This window comes from Sander vitreus, chromosome 8 (genome assembly GCF_031162955.1).
Source record: "Sander vitreus isolate 19-12246 chromosome 8, sanVit1, whole genome shotgun sequence".
Classification (NCBI taxonomy): Eukaryota; Metazoa; Chordata; class Actinopteri; order Perciformes; family Percidae; genus Sander; species Sander vitreus.
In genome coordinates, this window is record NC_135862.1 from 3,979,288 (window position 1) to 3,998,497 (window position 19,210).

General features: G+C 41.4%; 1 protein-coding gene across 1 annotated transcript in view; it reads left to right on the top strand.

Moving 5' to 3' along the window:
* ptprz1a (protein tyrosine phosphatase receptor type Z1a) overlaps positions 1-19,210 on the top strand; it is a 139,395-nt gene that overhangs the window by 117,270 nt on the left and 2,915 nt on the right. The window contains exons 18-30 of the mRNA XM_078256437.1: positions 300-396; positions 705-787; positions 5,305-5,439; positions 6,610-6,744; positions 8,044-8,207; positions 9,545-9,680; positions 10,690-10,836; positions 11,332-11,425; positions 12,005-12,078; positions 13,145-13,270; positions 15,450-15,614; positions 15,962-16,104; positions 16,846-16,981. Of these exons, the coding sequence (XP_078112563.1) occupies positions 300-396; positions 705-787; positions 5,305-5,439; positions 6,610-6,744; positions 8,044-8,207; positions 9,545-9,680; positions 10,690-10,836; positions 11,332-11,425; positions 12,005-12,078; positions 13,145-13,270; positions 15,450-15,614; positions 15,962-16,104; positions 16,846-16,981 (1,635 nt within the window). The remainder of the gene's footprint in view (positions 1-299; positions 397-704; positions 788-5,304; positions 5,440-6,609; positions 6,745-8,043; positions 8,208-9,544; positions 9,681-10,689; positions 10,837-11,331; positions 11,426-12,004; positions 12,079-13,144; positions 13,271-15,449; positions 15,615-15,961; positions 16,105-16,845; positions 16,982-19,210) is intronic.

Here is a 19,210-nt window from a genome sequence, read left to right on the forward strand (position 1 = left end):
GAAAAAATATGTTTGTATTCCTCAAAATAAGATATACGGGAAAAAGTATATTGGTATTGGTACCTCAGGTGTCATATTGAAAACATTATTGAACATTTTCAAATGTACCCAGCCCTACAGAAACGTAATATTATACAAGTAATATGTCATCTTGTGTGGAATGTAAACTCTGAATCTGCAAATTACAGTAGCTGTCCGAACTGTACTCAAATACAGTAGCAATACCTCTAAACTGTACCGAAGTATGTAGCTAAGCTCTCGTCTTCGAGGGTCTAAAGCTCTTCTTTGTGTGTGTTCAGGAGATTCAGACGTGCACGGTGGACATGGGGATGACGACTGACAGCTCCCACCATCCTGACAACACAACAAAAAACAGATACAGCAACATCCTGGCCTGTGAGTAAACTTCACTGTGTGATGTTACAGAACATAACACTACAAAAGAATGACAATTCTGTTGTGTGTATCTTCACAAAAACATAATTTTTTTTATCCCGTAAGCCACACATCTTTCAGATTGCAGTTCTGATTAGGTTTATTCATTTTAACTGAATTTGGGTTGGGTTACCAGTAGGTGGCGCTATGACTATAACTCATTGTTGACTTATAGATTCCAAATGACCCCAGACCAATACTTAAAAAAAAAATAAAAATGTTTTCCACATTGATCTGATCACTTCTCACTCTTTCTCTTCAACCTTCAGATGACCACAGCCGGGTGCGACTCTCGCTGCAGCCCGACAAAGACGGGAAGACGAGGGATTACATCAACGCAAACTACGTCGATGTAAGGAAATCTCTGTTTGAACGTGTTGTTATGCCTCCATGCCGGCGATAGCTGTGACCGGAGGCATAATGTTTTTGTGTTGTCCATCTGTCGGTCCGTCTGTTCCATTGTCGTGAATGCGATATCTCAAAAAGGCCAAGAGGGAGTTTCTTTCAATTCGGTGAACTAAAGGGTGAACTGATTTTGGTAGTCAAAGGACCTAACAAAACATGTTAAAGCAACACCAAAGTACCTTAAAATAATGTTTCCAAAATCGTTTCAGTGGTTCATCAACTCGTAACAGTGTAAACGGCACTTTTGCATTCGCTTTACGGCCCTCTATCGGCTATAACCGCACTATGTAAGTTTGCCAGATCGGGTAGCGGATCGGTAGTTTGAATGAGACATACAACAACGGCAATGGGACAATTCCGCTACCAACCCGTAGGGGGACCGAAGAGGAAAAAGTGCTTTGGTGTTGCTTTAAAGGTCCCATGGCATGAAAATGTCACTTTATGAGGTTTTTTAACATTAATATGAGTTCCCCCAGCCTGCCTATGGTCCCCCAGTGGCTAGAAATGGTGATAGGTGTAAACCGAGCCCTGGGTATCCTGCTCTGCCTTTGAGAAAATGAAAGCTCAGATGGGCCGATCTGGAATCTTCCCTTTATGACGTCATAAGGGTGAATGTTACCTCCCCTTTCTCTGCTTTGTCCGCCCAGAGAATTTGGCCCGCCCATGAGAAAGAGAGAGACATCATGGCTTGATAACAAGCAAAGCATGGCAGTTGGTCAAGGATTTGGATGGCAGATTTAGTACCGCCTCATGCCTGAGGCGAGCGTGGCTGGTCGTCATAGCGACGCCGCAGGAAACCTAACGCGACACACACACACAGAACGTCGAAGGTGTGTTGTTTTTGACTCTCGGCATGCGGCTGTTTGCCAGAAGACAAATTTAGTTTCAAAAGAAGCTGGAGGCAGAAAAAACACAGCTGGCTAAACTATTTAAAAATGGATGGTTTGTTCAGGACACCCCCGTCTGTCGCTATAGCAATGATGACGCAGTGATTAGTGACGATTCTCTCCGACCAATCAGGAGTCTGCAGGTTTTCACGTCACCTTTTGGTATCGCCTCAGCTCGCTTGGAACCTCGACGGAGGTGATACTATAAAAAAAGTACCTGTTGGCAGGTACCAGGGACTTTTTTTCGTAATGGAAAACCAAAAAAGACGAGTAGAGTCGAGGCGAGGCGAGCAGGTACCATGTAATGGAAAAACGCCATTAGTTCCCCTCTTGATACACTTACTTACAGGATAGCTACAGGGAGCGTGGGCTATATTTTAGTAGTGTTAGTTTCCCCCTTGTTATGATTAATTACAAAATAACTACTAGATAACTACAAGATAACTACAGGATAACTACGGGGTAGGCGGGCTGTTATCAAAAGCAATGTTAGTTCCTTCATTTTTTTTTTTTTACATCCCTCTTTTACAAAGACAATGGAAAAATAAGGGTTTCTTGTATAGTGTTGTGTCAGCTGGTAATGTAGGCTCTCAGGTCAATGGCCATCCTGATGCATCTTCTTGTAGATACTGAGACTTTCCTGATTCTGTTCCTCCTCTGATGGTTTTCCTTACTGTGAGGAGAGTCTGTTAGGTCCTGGAACAGCTTCAGCACTGAGTATCAGGTCACTCAGACGACCTGTAAAACATTGCCGATTTAGTGTTAGATTATACTTCCATATAATTTCAAGGTGATTACAGATACAGACAAAAGGTATAGGCTAGTTCACCACATTATCATAGATGTGTAGTTATGGCAACAGCTACAAATAGTGTTGTTGCTAGGTAGCATGCGTCTCGGAGGCATTACATCCAGAAGGACACAGTAAACACACTATTCATGTGTCCATTATTTAACATTACATTCATCAAAGTTGCAGGGAGATATGAATTATTGCTCATTCCTCCAGCCTTTAGAAGGTGAGGTAGCTCCATCAACTCATCGCTCAGTGGGAAAAATGCATTATGAACTGTGTATTATTGTCGAGTGTTAAAGCTACATCATTATGAAGAAACAGATATTTGGGTTTCTTTAACTGACAAGAGAGGAGAGGGACATTGTACTATTTAGACAGAGAGGACATTACATTTTTGTTATCAGGATCTACCACAGTTAAGTCAGGTACCCAGTAGGTAAAACATTACTACAGTATAAGTTCTCTGTAAGATCCCAATTGTTCCCCCTTTATTCCACAACTTCATGTCTTGTTTCCCAGTACCTACATACAAGTATAGGTACGTACTGTAGTGGTACATTGCGGGCTGTAATCTAAAGCGTGCCTTTTATTAAATCTTTATACTTTATACTTATATACTTTATATTAAATGAGTCTGGACAGAAATTGATGTAAAAACTGCAACTTGACTGGTGGTGGAGGCATTCAACTGTGAGGCAGTTATTCAAGTTTTCAGTTTCATTTTAAGCTCCATACAAACAGAGGCCTTCATCTTCACCCTGAGCCTCGTTTTCTGTCAAACACACAATCAGAACATATTATTTTATCTTTACTCTCAGAGCCCCTCATGACACATTCTGTTGTTAGCGAGGACCTGCGAGGCTCTCCAATATGCTCATCACAGCACCATTAAAATCACATTTCCAGCATCTTGTCATTTTGTGAAAAGCAGACAAAAACAGACAAAAACCTTTCACTGTTACGGCCTCTCTGGAGAGCCTACGTACAGGTTACAAAGTTGGTAAAAGCAAGTCGAGGATCTCTCTACACTCACACTTGTCTTCGTTTTCACAACATGAAGGCAACTTCAGGCTTCAGGTTATCAAACTATTAAAGTGAGTGACTGAAAGCTGCCCTCTGCTGAGAACAGGTGACACTCGCTGTCCTTAACGGGGCCTTGTGGAGTTTTCTTTTATGCAAACAAAAGTTATATTCACATTTAGTGTTACCCACTCAAATTCATTGTGTGAATCTTCAACTTACAACTTCTAAAAATGTATCAAATATTTTCACTTCCTCGTGAAATATTTGGCAAAGTCGATTTATAAATCTAGCATTTAATGCTTTTTACACTGTAATGCCATGAGAGGTCACGAGGAAATTGTAGTTTTATTCTCCAATAAGCAAGTTACAACACACTGTCTTCTTGTTCTCTGCCTTTGCTGTCGCTTTGCAGCATGTCTTGCAGTGTTACTGCCATCTGTAGATCCGTGGAATAGTGTGTATTGCCCCGGGCGCTGTAGCAATTGCTGATAGGATGGGTTAAATGCAGAGTTTTAGTCTCACTATGTTGTGCTCAGGGGTGGAGCTAGAAGAGGGGCACGGGGTGGCAGTCGCCCCCCCTGAAATATGATTGCCCCCCTCCTGGTGCACTGTAACTTGGCTGCCTGTTCTACACAATCTTCCCAGCCCTTGAAACATGACCAATTATTAACTGATTATTGATCCCCCCCCCTTTGCCACCCAAATCAAAAAATCCTGGAATCGCCCCTGGTTATGCTGTGCAAACATGTATTATGATACATTATATGTATTATAATACAAAATATATATAAAATCAGTCCCTCCAGAAACGCGATTATGCGATTGATTAATTCAATGCATAATCAGCCAAAGTCCGCATATTTATCCGCAGTAACAATAAAATCGCATAAATTGCCGATTTCCGCGCAGAATATGCGGGGCTTGCATGATTTCATAATCCCCGCATTTTCGTTACAAAAAAGTCACACATATCTTAGCAGAAAGTTAGAGCAGCCATTTTCCCTTGTTGCCATGGGAACGTTATGAAGTGACGTAACTACGCGACATGAACATCATCGAAAAACTGCAAACCCCGCGATGAAGCCACGATGACACAGCAGTTTTTGCAAGTTCCCGCAATTTCATCGCATAAAATTGCATAAATATCCCGCATATTCCATCACATATTTTAAGAAAACGTGACGCATCATCAAGGAGTTTTGCCCGCAACAATCACAAAAAAAACTCTGCATTTTTCTGGAAGGACTGAAACCTTCCAGAAAAACCGCGTTTAGCGCTCTGCTTGTCTATATCGACGACATTTCACTTCCGGGATTGTTTAGGTTCCGCCGTTAATTCTGCCCGGATGTCCGTCCCCTTCCTCTTTCTTTGTGTTGGCGTTCTAAACTCTGGTGGATTTCTGAGGACTATGGTTAACTGCTCCTCAGATCTCTGCAGGGTAAATCCAGACAGCTAGCTAGACTATCTGTCCAATCTGAGTTTTCTGTTGCACGACTAAAACAACCTTTGAACGTACACGTTCCACCAAAACAAGTTCCTTCCCGAGGCTATTTTGCAGAGGCACAGATGCTCCGTCTGGCGCTTAGCTCCGCCCAAGACGATTGTGATTGGTTTAAAGAAATGCCAATAAACCAGCGCTGTGGAGTCTGGCGATGCAAGACTAAGGAACAAGTAACTTGCATCAAGGGAACGTCAGCATGTCAATTTGTCCAATACTTTGGTTTACTAAAAAGCCGCTGTGTGTTTTGTTTTTTTCAGGGTTTTAAGAAGCCGCGGTCGTACATCGCGACTCAGGGTCCTCTGAGGTCGAGCACCGAGGACTTCTGGAGGATGATTTGGGAGCAAAACGTCTGTGTCATCGTAATGATCACCAACCTGATGGAGAAAGGAAGAGTGAGTGACTAGGGCCCGTATTTAGCCTATCGAGCTTCTCAAAGTGCCATTTCAGTCTTAAGTGCTGAGAATTCATGAAATGTACTCCTACTTTCAAACTTAAGTATAAAAGCAAGTTATCAAATCTCTTAAAGCTAAGAATCACTCTTACTCTCCCAGTTATTTAAGTGGTTAGGAGTTGCCAGTAGGGGCTTGTGATAGCTCTGAGGAGACAGAGACGTGCGCCAATCTGACAACCGAGAGGAAGTATGTTTTTGAAATGTTTGACGATGAGCAGTTAATCAACCGGTATCGTTTGGACAGAGCAGGCATAGAATATCATAAAATCTAGGCTATATACAGTGCTAAGCATAAGTGAATACACTTATGCTAAAGTTGACTAAAAAGAGGAATACAAAAATCATCTTTTGGAAATTGATCTTAATGCCTTAATTAAAAAAATAGGAAAAATCCAACCTTTAAGGACACCAATTTTCTTTGTGAATGAATAATGTATCATAAATAAATAAATGTTCTTCCTTAAAATACAGGGGGCATAAGTAAGTACACCCCTATGTTAGATTCCCATAGAGGCAGGCAGACTTTTATTTTGAAAGGCCAGTTATTTCATGGATCCAGGATACTATGATCCTGATAAAGTTCCCTTGGCTTTTGGAATTAAAATAGCCCCCCATCATCACATCCCCTTCACCATACCTAGAGGTTGGCATGGGGTACTTTCCATAAGATCATCTCTCAATGAAAATTAGGCTAACTGAAATAAAACCATGCCAATATCCAGTATCCTGGATCCATGAAATAACTGGCCTTTCAAAATAAAAATCTGCCTGCCTCTATGGGAATCTAACATAGGGGTGTACTGACTTATGCCCCCTGTATTTTAAGGAAGAACATTTATTTATTTATGATACATTATTCATTCACAAAGACATGTTTTATTCTTTTTAGTCAACTTTAGCATGGGTGTATTCACTTATGCTTAGCACTGTATAGGCAGGTCAGTTAACAGCACACTGGTTTAATGTGTAATGACGACATGGTGGAAAAAGTGCTAAAAACAGAGACTATGTTTTTACATTAGAATTTCAATTATATCCTAATTTTTATTCACATGGTATAAACAAATTTCATTTGCATTTTTCAACATAATTCCTAACATTTGATCCTCAGAGGAAGTGTGATCAGTACTGGCCGGCGGACGTGCAGGAGGAGTACGGCAGCTTCCTGGTGACGGTGAAGAGCAGCAGAGTGCTCGCCTACTACACCCAGAGGACGTTCACTGTCAGGAACACGCACGCCAAAAAGGTCAGACAAACAGCCAATCAGATCACAGAGTGACTGAAGTAGCTGCGTGTAGAAATCTGATTATTTATGAGCCGAGTGCACATTAAGCCTCCTGTTGTCTTTGGGTCAAATTTGACAAAGTTTTTTTTTTTTTATCAGAAATATGGGTTTCTTTCAACCAAATTGCTACATTTTGTGTGTTTTATTCAATTTTATAGCATTTGAGAAAAAAATTGAAAAAGTTTCAAAACCGTGACTAAACTTTGAAAGTCTGTTATTATCCATCAACAGATTAACTAGTCAAAATAATTCATAATTAAAAAAATGTATTTTTTCATATAGCCTAAATAAGGTTTATTGACCATGAATTCGTCGCAATAAGTTTGTATTAGTGGTGTATAAAATAGTGGTAGTAAACAGAACAAGCTCCAAAAACGTCGAAAAAAAGTGACTAAAACGTTGAAATAAAAAGCTCAAAAAGTGTTTATTTCCAACCAAACAAACTGACCAGGGAAAGTACAAGTTCTCTGGGCAACATTAACATCGAAATTATCGCAGATCAAAGATATTGTGTTGTATTATAACATTCAAACATCATTGATTTTCCAAACAATATGAAATCACTAACACAGGTTAGTTTAAAAGGACCATGAGTTGCTTCAGCAACACTCAGCAGTAGCTCTCAGCCTCTCTGTCATCCAGGTATTTTAAATTCTTTTACTTTTCTAATCTTGTATAAACCTGAAAACTCGCCCAAAAAAAAATCCTGTTTTCTTGGTACAAAATGACCATATCTACAATAATAATAAACCTTATTTATATAGCACCTTGCATACATGAAATGTACGGAGGCTGGAGTGTGCCACTGGAATATTGCAATGTTTTATTACCAATCAATTTATTGAACAATCAATTTTCAACCAACAAATACAAATTTTTTTTTAAAGGAGAATTCCGGTCGATTTCAACACGTAGCTATCTTGTTTGTTGTCACGTAGTGCTGTCAGTAGCGAGAAAAACGAAAATAATCGGTGTTGTTGTTGAGTTATGCCACTGCTAGCTTTTGCACCCAGGCAGCTGAAACGGGGCAGGTGTTAAACGTGCTTTTAGCCTCTTAACATGTTCGAGATGTCATTACAAGTGCCTACCCATGTGAACTGATTCCTTCCGAGTGAACACAGTGAATATGGCTGCAGTAGATGTGAAAGACGGCAACACAAGTGCTTAGGGACCATCTACAAACTACAAAACGATACAAAAATATTTTGCTACGTGTTGAAATCAACCGGAATTCACCTTTAATGATGGTTCCTCTTGTAGGGCTCCCAGAAGGGGCGGATCAACGAGCGGACTGTGACTCAGTACCATTACACCCAGTGGCCCGACATGGGCGTCCCAGAGTTCGCTCTGCCGCTGCTCAGCTTCGTCCGCAAGTCGTCCAAAGCCAGGACGGACGACATGGGGCCGATGGTGGTCCACTGCAGGTGAGATCGGATTTAACTTCAACTTTCAACTTCATTATCTCAAAGGAAATTTGACAGAACAAGCTAAAAAGAACATTAGAAACAGAACTGTAAATAAAAACATGTTAAGTGCTGTACAGAGACAAGTAAAAATGGAATAAATAAATAATCAATCCAAGCTATCTAACACGAATACACAAAAAAGCAAGCAACTTGGGGCGCCTGGATAGATCACCTGGTTGAGCTTGCGCCCCATGTAGTAAGGCTCAGTCCTTAAAGCAGCGCCCGCGGGTTCAACTCCGACCTGCAGCCCTTTGCTGCATGTCATTCCCCCTCTCTCTCCCCTTTCAAGTCTAAGGGCGCTGACACACGGAGCCGATTATCGGCCGTTGGACCGTCTGGCGAGGTCGGTGACTCGAGTCTGTTCGGTGTGTTCCGTGCCGTCGTCCGTTGGAGGAGCCGTCGGAGACAGGGCAGTCGGGACTCACCCGGATATGGCGAGCGGATGAGCCTCTCAAAATCTGACAAAAATCTTTTAAACTGACCTTTGTTGATCTGAAATGAAGACAGATTCAGCAACTGTACGGCCTATTTCTCGCTTAAAATGTTTTCAGAAACACGTTTCGGTGAACTATTTTAGTACAATATGAGATCGTATTCTGAACGAGCCGCCATGACAGTCTGGCTGTGAATTTCCGGAGAAAAAAGACCCACGTGACGCGTTCGTCCAATCATTTTCGGTTTTCATTTTCTGGGAAACAATACAGAGAAGCGCCGCCTGCTGCTATGGAGACGTATTACATATCGCGCACGCGCAGAGTGTACGCTCAAGTCAGCGTCGCCTCAGTGTGTTTTGAGGCATTTTTTTGGACCTCGGGGACCCGACTGATCAGTCCGACTGATTTGGCAGACGGTCGGCCGTCTGTTTGGTGTGTAAGCACCTTAAGCTGTCCCGTCAATAAAGGCCTTAAATACAAAAAAAACATGATCTAAAAAAGAAACAGGAATGTTGATTAATGTGCATTGTCCTAATAAATGCATTTTTTTTTAAATATTATCTTACATCCTTGGATAGCTCAGCTGGTTGAGTTTGCGCCCCGTGTACTAAGGCTCAGTCCTTAACGCAGCAGCCGTAGGTTCAATTCTGACTTGTGGCCCTTTGCTGCATGTCATTCCCCCCTATTTCCACTTTCACATCTTCAACTATCCTGTATAATAAAGGCCTAAAATGCCACAAAAATGATCATTAAAAAAAGCAAGCAAACAGATAACATAAACCGAAGCTTTGTTTTCGTTTTCCATCCTCGCTTCAGTAAATCCTGGATTCATCTGTTTCTTCTTTTCTCGTTGCTGTGCAGCGCCGGCGTGGGCCGGACGGGCACGTACGTGGTCTTGGACAGCATGCTGAAGCAGATGAGGGACGAAAGCACCGTCAACATCACAGGCTTCCTCAAACACATCCGCACACAGAGGAACTTCCTGGTTCAGACACAGGTCAGAGGTCAACTTTCTGTCTGTCCACACACATAAAGACATGCACGCTAGATAGCTAGGACTACAGTGGAAAGTCAGCCGTCTGGCTAACACTGGCGCATTTACAGAAATGTTGATTAATGGGACGCCTGGGTAACTCACCTGGTAGAGCGTGCGCCCCCATGTACAGAGGTTCAGTCCTTGCCACAGCGGCCGCGGGTTCAACTCCAACCTACAGCCCTTTGCTGCATGTCATTGCATGGGCTTTTGCAGTTAAAGCCCCCTCCCTCTGGAACTCTCTCCCTGAAGAGATCAGCTCCTTATCGTCTTTTAAATCCCATCTTTATAAGGGCGCTTTTACAGGGTCTGTGGCCTGAATGATACTTGTATCTGTTTAAATCTATATTATACGTAATGTCATTATCTAAACCTGTATTTTAAATAACGAATAGTGTTCTATTATACTTATTTGTTTTTTTTAAAAGTAAAACTTTGTTTTGAATTCTTTTTATCATTGTTGGTCGGCCATGCTATTATTGTCTTGTTAAGCACTTTGTAACCTTGTTTTAAAAAGTGCTGTCTAGGGCGCCCGGGTAGCTTAGTTGGTAGAGCGGGCGCCCATATATAGAGGCAAGGCAAGGGCAGCTTTATTTGTGTAGCACATTTCAGCAACAGGGCAATTCAGTGCTTTACGTAAAACATTAAAGATCAGTTAAAAACAGATCAAATACAAGAATAACATTAACAGTGTAGTATAAGTTAACCGAGTCCAACTCGGGCCTCCCAGAGCCCGGGTTCGACGCTGACCGGCGGGCCTTTGCTGCATGTCATTCCCCCCTCTCTCTCCCCTTTCATGTTGAAGCTCTCCTGTCAATCAAGGAAAGAAAAGAAAAAGGAATGTTGATTTATGTGCATTGTCCTAGCAAATAAAAAATAAAAGAATCTTACATCCTTCCAGTTCCTTTGTCGTTGTAACTAACCGCACAAACAGAGTCCGACCTCAGCACTATCTGTCTCCTCGTCTCTGCAGGAACAGTACGTTTTTATCCACGATGCCTTGGTGGAAGCCATCTTGTCCGGAGAGACGGAGGTGCTGGCGGCTCACCTGCACAGGTACGTGGACGAGCTGCTGATCCCGGGGCATGCTGGGAAGACGCGCCTGGACAAACAGTTTAAGGTGAGCAGCTCATCAAACAGTTGCACTCTGCGTTCTCTGAACTTTTGCAAAAGTTGAATGACTCCTTTAGACGAAATCTCAGTGTTTGACAATTTGTTTTGACAAGTTGCTTGGTTATCACGTTAACAATGGAGGTTTTTTTTGGTTCTTTCCTCCATAATTTTTGTTGTTGGGACTTCTTGAAAGCCACAACCACAACTGCTGAAATAGCCCACACCCCAAAAAGGTTGGGTTTTTCCTCATTTTTTAAATTAAGGCATTAAGATCAATTTCCAAAAGATGATTTTTTTTATTCCTCTTTTTAGTCAACTTTAGCGTGGGTGTATTCACTAATGCTGAGCGCTGTATGTAGCTGTTATCAAAAACACCCAAGTAAAGAATGAGCATGCAACACATTGAAACAAATGCAGGACGTCATTTCAAAATCTTCAAAAAAAACAGAGTGTTTGAGCGTTGCTTCTTCAGTCACTAACAGATGTTCGGTGTTTCCCACAGCTGGTTTGTAACTCCGAGGTGAAGCAGTGCGACTACTCTACAGCACTGCAGGACTGCAACCGCAGCAAGAACAGGAACTGCTCTGTGGTACCCGGTGAGTCTGACATGATTATCCGCTCAGGAGCTGCAGCGCCTATAGGAAAAATAACGCCAGTAGCCTGATGTTAAAGGTGCAGTAGGTAAGACTTCTAAAACTAGCTTTCTGTCATATCTGCTGAAACTGACCCTATGTTCCAGTAGAACTACATGAAGCAGGTCATTAAAAATCCAGCTCCTCTGGCTCCACCTACAGCCTGTAGGGAGATTTGCAAAAATCCACCGCTCCCTGTTCAGATGCACCAATCAGGGCCAGGGGGGGTGTCTAACTGTTCAGATGCACCAATCAGGGCCGGGGGGGGTGTCTAACTGCGTGTCAATCACTGCTCAGGCACACGCATTCATTCTCCCTTGTGGGGGAAGGGGCTTAGGAGACCATTTTGGGCTTTAGCAGAAAGGGGGGAGGGACTGAGAAGTTGTCGATGTTCAAATTTTTTGGCTTTTTTTCACAATCCCACCTACGGCACCTTTAATATTGAATGTTTAATTTCTGCAACAGTTTCGCTGAAGTTAGATGTGGAAAAATGGAGTTGCATGACTCTGAAACTTTAACTCTATCTTCGATGTGTCTTTGCAGTTGAGAGGTCGCGAGTGCGCCTGTCTACGACGGCGGGGGAAACGTCAGACTACATTAACGCATCATACATCACAGTAAGAACAAACTATAAATCTTCTCCATGTCCAGGATGTGTTTGGCATTCTGGTCTGACTCGGAGTGGGACGGCCAACAAAAGAGTTTTCTAAAGGAGTCATACTGTTCCCTTTAACACACTGTAAGCAAATCACTATCTTTACACTCGTATAGAGCTCTACAGGGTAGTTCCGGAAGTAAAAATCCCATTTATTTCCTCCATAAGGATTTTGATTATCAGCCAAAATGTCTAAACTAATTGAAGATAGAATGACCACGAGCCCCGAGGTTGTAAAATGCAGGTTTATGCGCCTGGAGAAGCCACAAGTTTTTATGAAATCAACCTTGTTTTAAGAACATTTTTAATTTGCGAGCTTATGGAGAAAAACTACACTACCCACAATCCTAAGGCCGGCTTCACACTGCCTGCTTGGCGTGAGCGTGTCAGCTGCGTGGCGTGATCGTGTCAGCTGCGTGGCATGTCCATTTTTATTCCGGCTCCCATGTTAACAGGTTAGAGCTTACACACTGCCCTGAGTGAGTGACACGCACGTCTCAGCCGCGGCTCGAGCTGTAGAGAAGTAGAAGTATAAGTTTGAAAAAGGAAACATGGAGGACCACACGTTTTCAAAATCCAAATTTCAGGAACAGGAGTCTTCTTCTTCGTCCAGAAAAAGGAGATTGAAAAGAGCAAGAGACCGGCTTTTTGAAGCGTGAAGGCTACCGTAGCTGTAATACGTACTTTGAACTGCGTGGCGCGAGAGAGTTGATTGATATATGATCTCAACGCTAGATGGGAGAAATTCCTACACATTGGACCTTTTAAAAAGGTTTTTAAAAAGTGGGCCGTCACTGTTGAGCTCTATAGCCGTAATATTTGTTCCTTATTGATTGGCTCGGCTGCACTTAAGTGCCATTGCTTCACACCAATATTGTGCAGTTAGTTTGATAGTGATCAGCAGACAGAAGTGAAATGTATCTTCCTCCTCTTGATCTGAGTTTTGTAAATCGGCCCAGTCACCATGTGGAGGTCAAAACAGAAGCAGGGACATCCTTGATATTAAGCCCTGGTTGTTTTCCCTGCAGGGTTACAGGCAGAGCAGCGAGTTCATCATTACCCAGAATCCTTTGCCTGGCACCATAAAGGACTTCTGGAAGATGATATGGGATCACAACACCCAGGTCATCGTGTCGCTGCTGGGGTCAGGCGAGGTGAGGAATTTGTGGTTGTATTTGTTTATCTGTGTTTGTGCAAAGTCCATGAAACATTTTGGGAAATGCACATATTGTTGTTTCAGAGAGTGAGGTGTTAAGATGGATATCAACTCATGTTGACTACAGAGCTGGAGTCAGGGAGTGGTTAGCCTAGCTTAGCATAAAGACTTGAAGCAGTGGGAAACAGCTTGCTTAAATCAGTCCAAAGTTAGTTTTTTTAAAAACATCTTTAAAGCTTACTAATTAACATGTTTTATACCAAGGTCTGGGTAAATGCTTCTGATTGGCTGCAGTGTGTGTGAGTGTGACACCTACTCAGTAGTTCCTCAACTATCTTAATCTTTTTTTTTTTTTACATTTTCCGACATACTATACTATGTCTATTTTCTTTTTTTCAATACTACTATGACTGTTATGAATTTTTCGACATACTATGATTTTTTTTTTTACTTCTTTCGACATACTATACTATGACTTTTTTATGATTTTTTTCGACATCTATACTATGACTTTTTTTCATACTATATGATGACCTTTTTTGACTCTTTAATGACTTTTTTCAACATGCTGTACTATGACATTTTATGACTTCACACTTTGTGGTTTTAGGAGGAGATGCATGTTGGAACTATATCTTCTATCGTGGATCCATATTTTTTAACTTTGGACCGAGCCAGGCTAGCTGTTTCCCCCTGCTTTCAGTCTTTATGCTAAGCTAGGCTAACCACGTCCATGTCAGCCTCTGAGTTTTAATTCCAAATTTGTAAATTGTGATTTGAAAAGAACTACAGGAATAGTCAACTGGTGGTAAAATAACAACAACAAAAAGCCACCGTTGCTGGCAGTTAAATCAAAATAAAATCAATAAAATTGTATCTGGTTTCACTTGTTAACGAACTGCTCAGGAGTGAAAATAGCAAAAGCAGCTTATTTAGGATAGTTACATGGAGTGACCACAAGGCTACCATTGGGCTACCCATTTGGAAATAATGCACGTTATGGCGGCGTGCGGTCTAGCAGGTGCAGCTTTAAAATCCTCAAAATTCATCTCTGAAACAGCGATGTCGTAAAAGTGACGTTGTATCCAAAGGCAACTTACTTCATGTCAAGATTACCACGTTGATCGCCATCTATATTGTGGCTCTTCTCGCCAATTCAGTGCGGCCGTGCTTCAATGCACTCGACTTTACTTGTATATGAAATATTTCATGGTTATAGTATTATATTTCAACTCAACCACCAGAGCATCTACAAGAGGGCATTGTAAAATACCATGTAGAAAAAGTAGTTTTGGACAGTCAGTTTTTTCCTTTCGAGTAGCCCATACATGGAATACCATACCCACAGAACTAAGGATCACCACATCTATCAAATCCATAAAACATTGGTTATTGACTAATCAAATATGCTGCCATGATCCAGAATAATGTGTTTGTCTTTGTCGCTATAGTAGTGTCTCTGTGTGTGCTTATGTGTTGATGCGTTTTAATGTGTGTCTATGCACCCTTGTCTACTGTGTATGATACTTGTGTTATGTTTTTCTCATGCCATCAACCTGCCAGTTGTCCTGCTCTGGAATAGTGGTTGTGTCCTTTTACCTGTCTATGCCTATGTGTTTCTTGTTTTATGTGTATGTGTTGTATTGTTGTAGCTTATCTATTGTTTTAAGCCATCAACCTGCTAGGCATTGCAGATGAAAATTAGCCTGTATGGCTAAATCTGGCACATTTACACATTGGACTCTGTATTCATGTTGATTGTGTGTTGTCCCTTTAAAAAAAAAAAAAGGAAATCTAAAAAAAAACACTCCCAAGTTGGAATAATGTAATATTTCCCCCATTTTTCTAATTCTGCCGATATGTTGTCAGCATTAACAAACAGACGTGATAATGAAATATATCTTCTCATCTCCCTCTCAGAAATAAAGTCAATTATTATTAGAAAGTATTTCCAAAAATGTTAATTGATTCCCTTAAAATTCACATAAGCGTGTTCTGTGCGCGCTCAGAATTCTATGATTTCTAAAAACAGGATTACAAGAAATAGTCGTAATTTAATCTTGAGCGGGCCGTTTGCTCTTCTATCATCCAGTGTCGCAGCATGATTTCTTTCCATCTGTAGTGTTGTTGGATCAGAGTGTGATGTCTGTCCGTCTGCTGACTTCCTGTGTTGTTAGACGGCGGAGGAAGAGGAGGAGGCGGAGCTGTGTGTCGTCTGGCCCCGTAAAGGGCAGCCTATCAGCTATGAGATGTTCACTGTCACTCACAGGAGTGAGAATCACATCTGTCTGACCAACGAGGACATGCTGGTGGCCCAGGACTACGTACTGGAAGCTACGCAGGTTAGTGCAACACGGAAAAAAACGGATAGTACTATGACTTTTTTTTGTATATACTATAACTTTTTAATTACTTTTTTTCGACATGCTATACTATGACTTTTTTTTCAACATACTATGACTCTACTTTTTTAGACATACTAAAATATGACTTATGTTTTTATGACTTTTTATACCATTAATTTTTTTATGTAAACGTGTGAAGCCAGATTATTCATATACTGTTAATTTTTTTGTTATATGATTACTAGCTATTGCACAGTATAAACCGATATTGGACTTCTTGTTTTAGGGAGTCAAAGGACACTCACTGACAGATGTCTGCTCTCTTCCCCTCTGTATCCTGACAGGACGACTACGTTCTGGAAGTGAAACACTACCGCGCCCCCTGCTGGCCGAATCCAGACAGTCCCATCAGCAACACCTTCGAGCTCCTTAACCTGGTGAAAGAAGAGAGCGCTGCAAAGGATGGCCCCGCAGTGATCCACGATGAGTAAGACCTTCACCAAGCTGTCAACCATTAGAATAACAACATTTAGGGGGTTTTCTGCTCTGATATTTGTTCTGAGTAGGGTTGGGTACCCAGACCCGGTTCCTTAACGACAGGTATCTACCAGACCGAATAAGAACGCAGATTTTGGTGCCTCATTTCGTTAGCACTTAAATGCCTGCGCTGCTCTCTGATGCTCTGAAACGGACGTTAGAGGCAACAGAAGCATCGCTGCAGGTGACGCTAGTTAACACTAACGTTACACTTGGCAGCAGGTAACAATGACGTTAGCCTACCGTTAGCTAGTAGCTGTATTGAACAGGTTTAAAATGCTGACAGCTAAACGGTGTAAAGTGTGACTGCATTTCACTGTAGAGGATTCCAACACTGGGACGTACAACAGTCTGCAGCTAAAGACGCAAACTAGCTGCACTATATGGCCACTGCCTGCCGTTGTCAGAAAAAAAAACAGACGGGACAATGGTCCGTTTACTTGACACTGGTAAGCCTCGCAGTGCATTCAAAGTTATTGTGAAAAACCCATTTCCCATCTAGTGACTGTTTTTGTCATTTACCAGCAATTTTACTGATGAAATAAGTTACTATTATATTTAAATTTGACCATATGGCCTTAGCAATTAACAAGCCGTTCTTTGATGTCGTTTAGTATCGGTTCAGGCACCGGTATCGGAGAAAATCCAAAGGATACCCAAGCCTAGGTCTGAGTGCTCATTCTTTTTCCAGTGTGGGTGGAGTCACGGCAGGAACGTTCTGCGCTCTCTTATCTCTGACTCGTCAGCTGGAGGCCGAAGGCTCGGTCGACGTCTTCCAAGTGGCCAAGCTGACAAACCTGATGAGACCAGGAGTCTTCAGCAACATCGTAAGGCTGTCGATAATGTACTGTACTGTCTGTTACGCAAGTAGTATACACTTGAGAGCCTTTGTGCTAAAAGTGTAATTCCAGCTTATTACAACTTGGGTGTTACTTTCATATTTTTGTCCATCTCTTTAATCACTAATAACTATTTTCACCAAGGTAATAGCTGAGATCTGGGAATGTATTTATATAAAAAAAAGTAAGTCGGGTTGGAAACAAACCCCCAGGTCAGTCAAAAATATCTGGAAGAGAAACTCGACATCTTATACTATGCATTTTCACTTTTTTAGACATGCTATACTAAGATGTTGGAAAAAGTCATAGTTATATTATGTTCACAAAAGTCTTTTCGACATGCTGACTTTTTCGACATGCTATACTATGACCTTTTTTTAACATACCATACTATAACTTTTTCCCGACATGCTATACAGTACTATGACTTTTTGTGGACATACTATGACAAACTTATTTGAAAGAGAAACTGTCTGGAAAACAGTTTTCAGCCCCACTTCTCTTTAGCGTGTTCCCAGATCTCAGCTATTAAAGGTGCAGTAAAACTAACTTTCTGTCATATCTGCTGAAACTGACCCTATGTTCCAGTAGAACTACATGAAGCAGGTCCTTTAAAAATGATCCGGCTCCTCTGGCACCACTTTTTGCAAAAAATGCACCGCTCCCTGTTCAGATGCTCCAATCAGGGCCAGGGGGGGTGTCTAACTGCGTGTCACTCACTGCTCATGCACACGCATTCATTCTCCCTTGTGGGGGGAGGGGCTTAGGAGACCATTTTGGGCTTTAGTGGAAAGGGGAGAGGGACTGAGAAGTTGTTGATGTTAAAAGTTTTTGGCTAAGTCCTGGCTCTTCACAATCGTAGGATTGACCTACAGCACCTTTAACTTGGTGAATACAATGTTTTTCTAAATTACTGATTAAAGAGACAGAAACATTAAAAAACACCTAGGTTATTAAGTTTAAATAACCATGTGAATCACGGATACAGTGACAACATTATAAATCGATGAGTGCTGAAATAAAACCTTCAATCCTCTCATTGTCTTATTTGAACATAGCAAAAAATAAACACTGAACACATCTTTGTTATTTTCACTAAGGTATAGCATAAAAGTAAGGCTTTATTTAATGGGGCAGTCATTTTTGAATACTTTACAACAGTGTTATTCAACCTTTTTTGAGCCAAGGTACATTTTTTTCATTGAAATAATCACGAGGCACACCACCAACCAAAAATGTTAAACAAATGATACTCTGTAGCCGCCTATATTAACAATATAGTCATTCTTATCAAAGTGTCTTGAAGAGGAATCAAACACAAAAATGTATTTTTTATCATGTTTTATATTTCTTCTTTCAAATAAAAAGTGCACTTAACATGTCCACTTCAAAAATACAGCTGGAACATGAAGTGCCACAACAACGTGGTCTTAAACCTAAAGAGGTAGAAGAAAACTTCAAAGTGTTTTGCAAACTCTAATTCTGTCCAAAAGCATTCTGTTAGCAGGAATAATGCTTATTCTGACAGAAGCAATAATATTTGGGACAGATTTGCATGTACAAAATGTCAATCTCAGTATATTTTACTCACTTAGTGTGAAACCTGTGCCTGTTTGGATGAACACAGAGCTGATATCCTGGCGGGAATTGAAGAAAGACACACACAAAGCTCTTCCTCAACAGCTCTCAGTCTCTCTCTGTTTTTAGTTTGTATAGCAGTCAGGCTTGAGAAGCTCACTTCACACAGATATGTTGTGGAAAATGGGAGCAATGTCAAAATAGCTTTGTTTGCCAGAATGGGAAACTCCTTTGCAGCAGTCAACCAAAAACTGTCCAAAAGTAGATCAGCAAAGCTCAGCTTTAAACCACGATTTTGGCTCAGTTCAGTTAGTTCTTCCTGCTCCTGTAAAGTCATGTCCTTTCCAACAACTGCTGAGCTGTATGGGTCCCTAACCCAGTCAAGGCATTCAGTGAAGGCTGAAGAGAAATAAAATGACATCTTCTCCTCAAGAGTTTTTAAATGTTTACCTATTATTTCACACAGTGCAGCAGTGTGAACATTTTGCCATTTCTTGGTGAGTGGGAACATTTCAAGGTCGCCACTTTCCACATGTTGCCAGAGGTGCACCTTTGAGCGGAATCCGTTTATTTTATCCGTACTTGTGAGCAGGTTTTCATTTCGGCATTCGTGTGTTCAGTTCATTCAGATGATGAAAA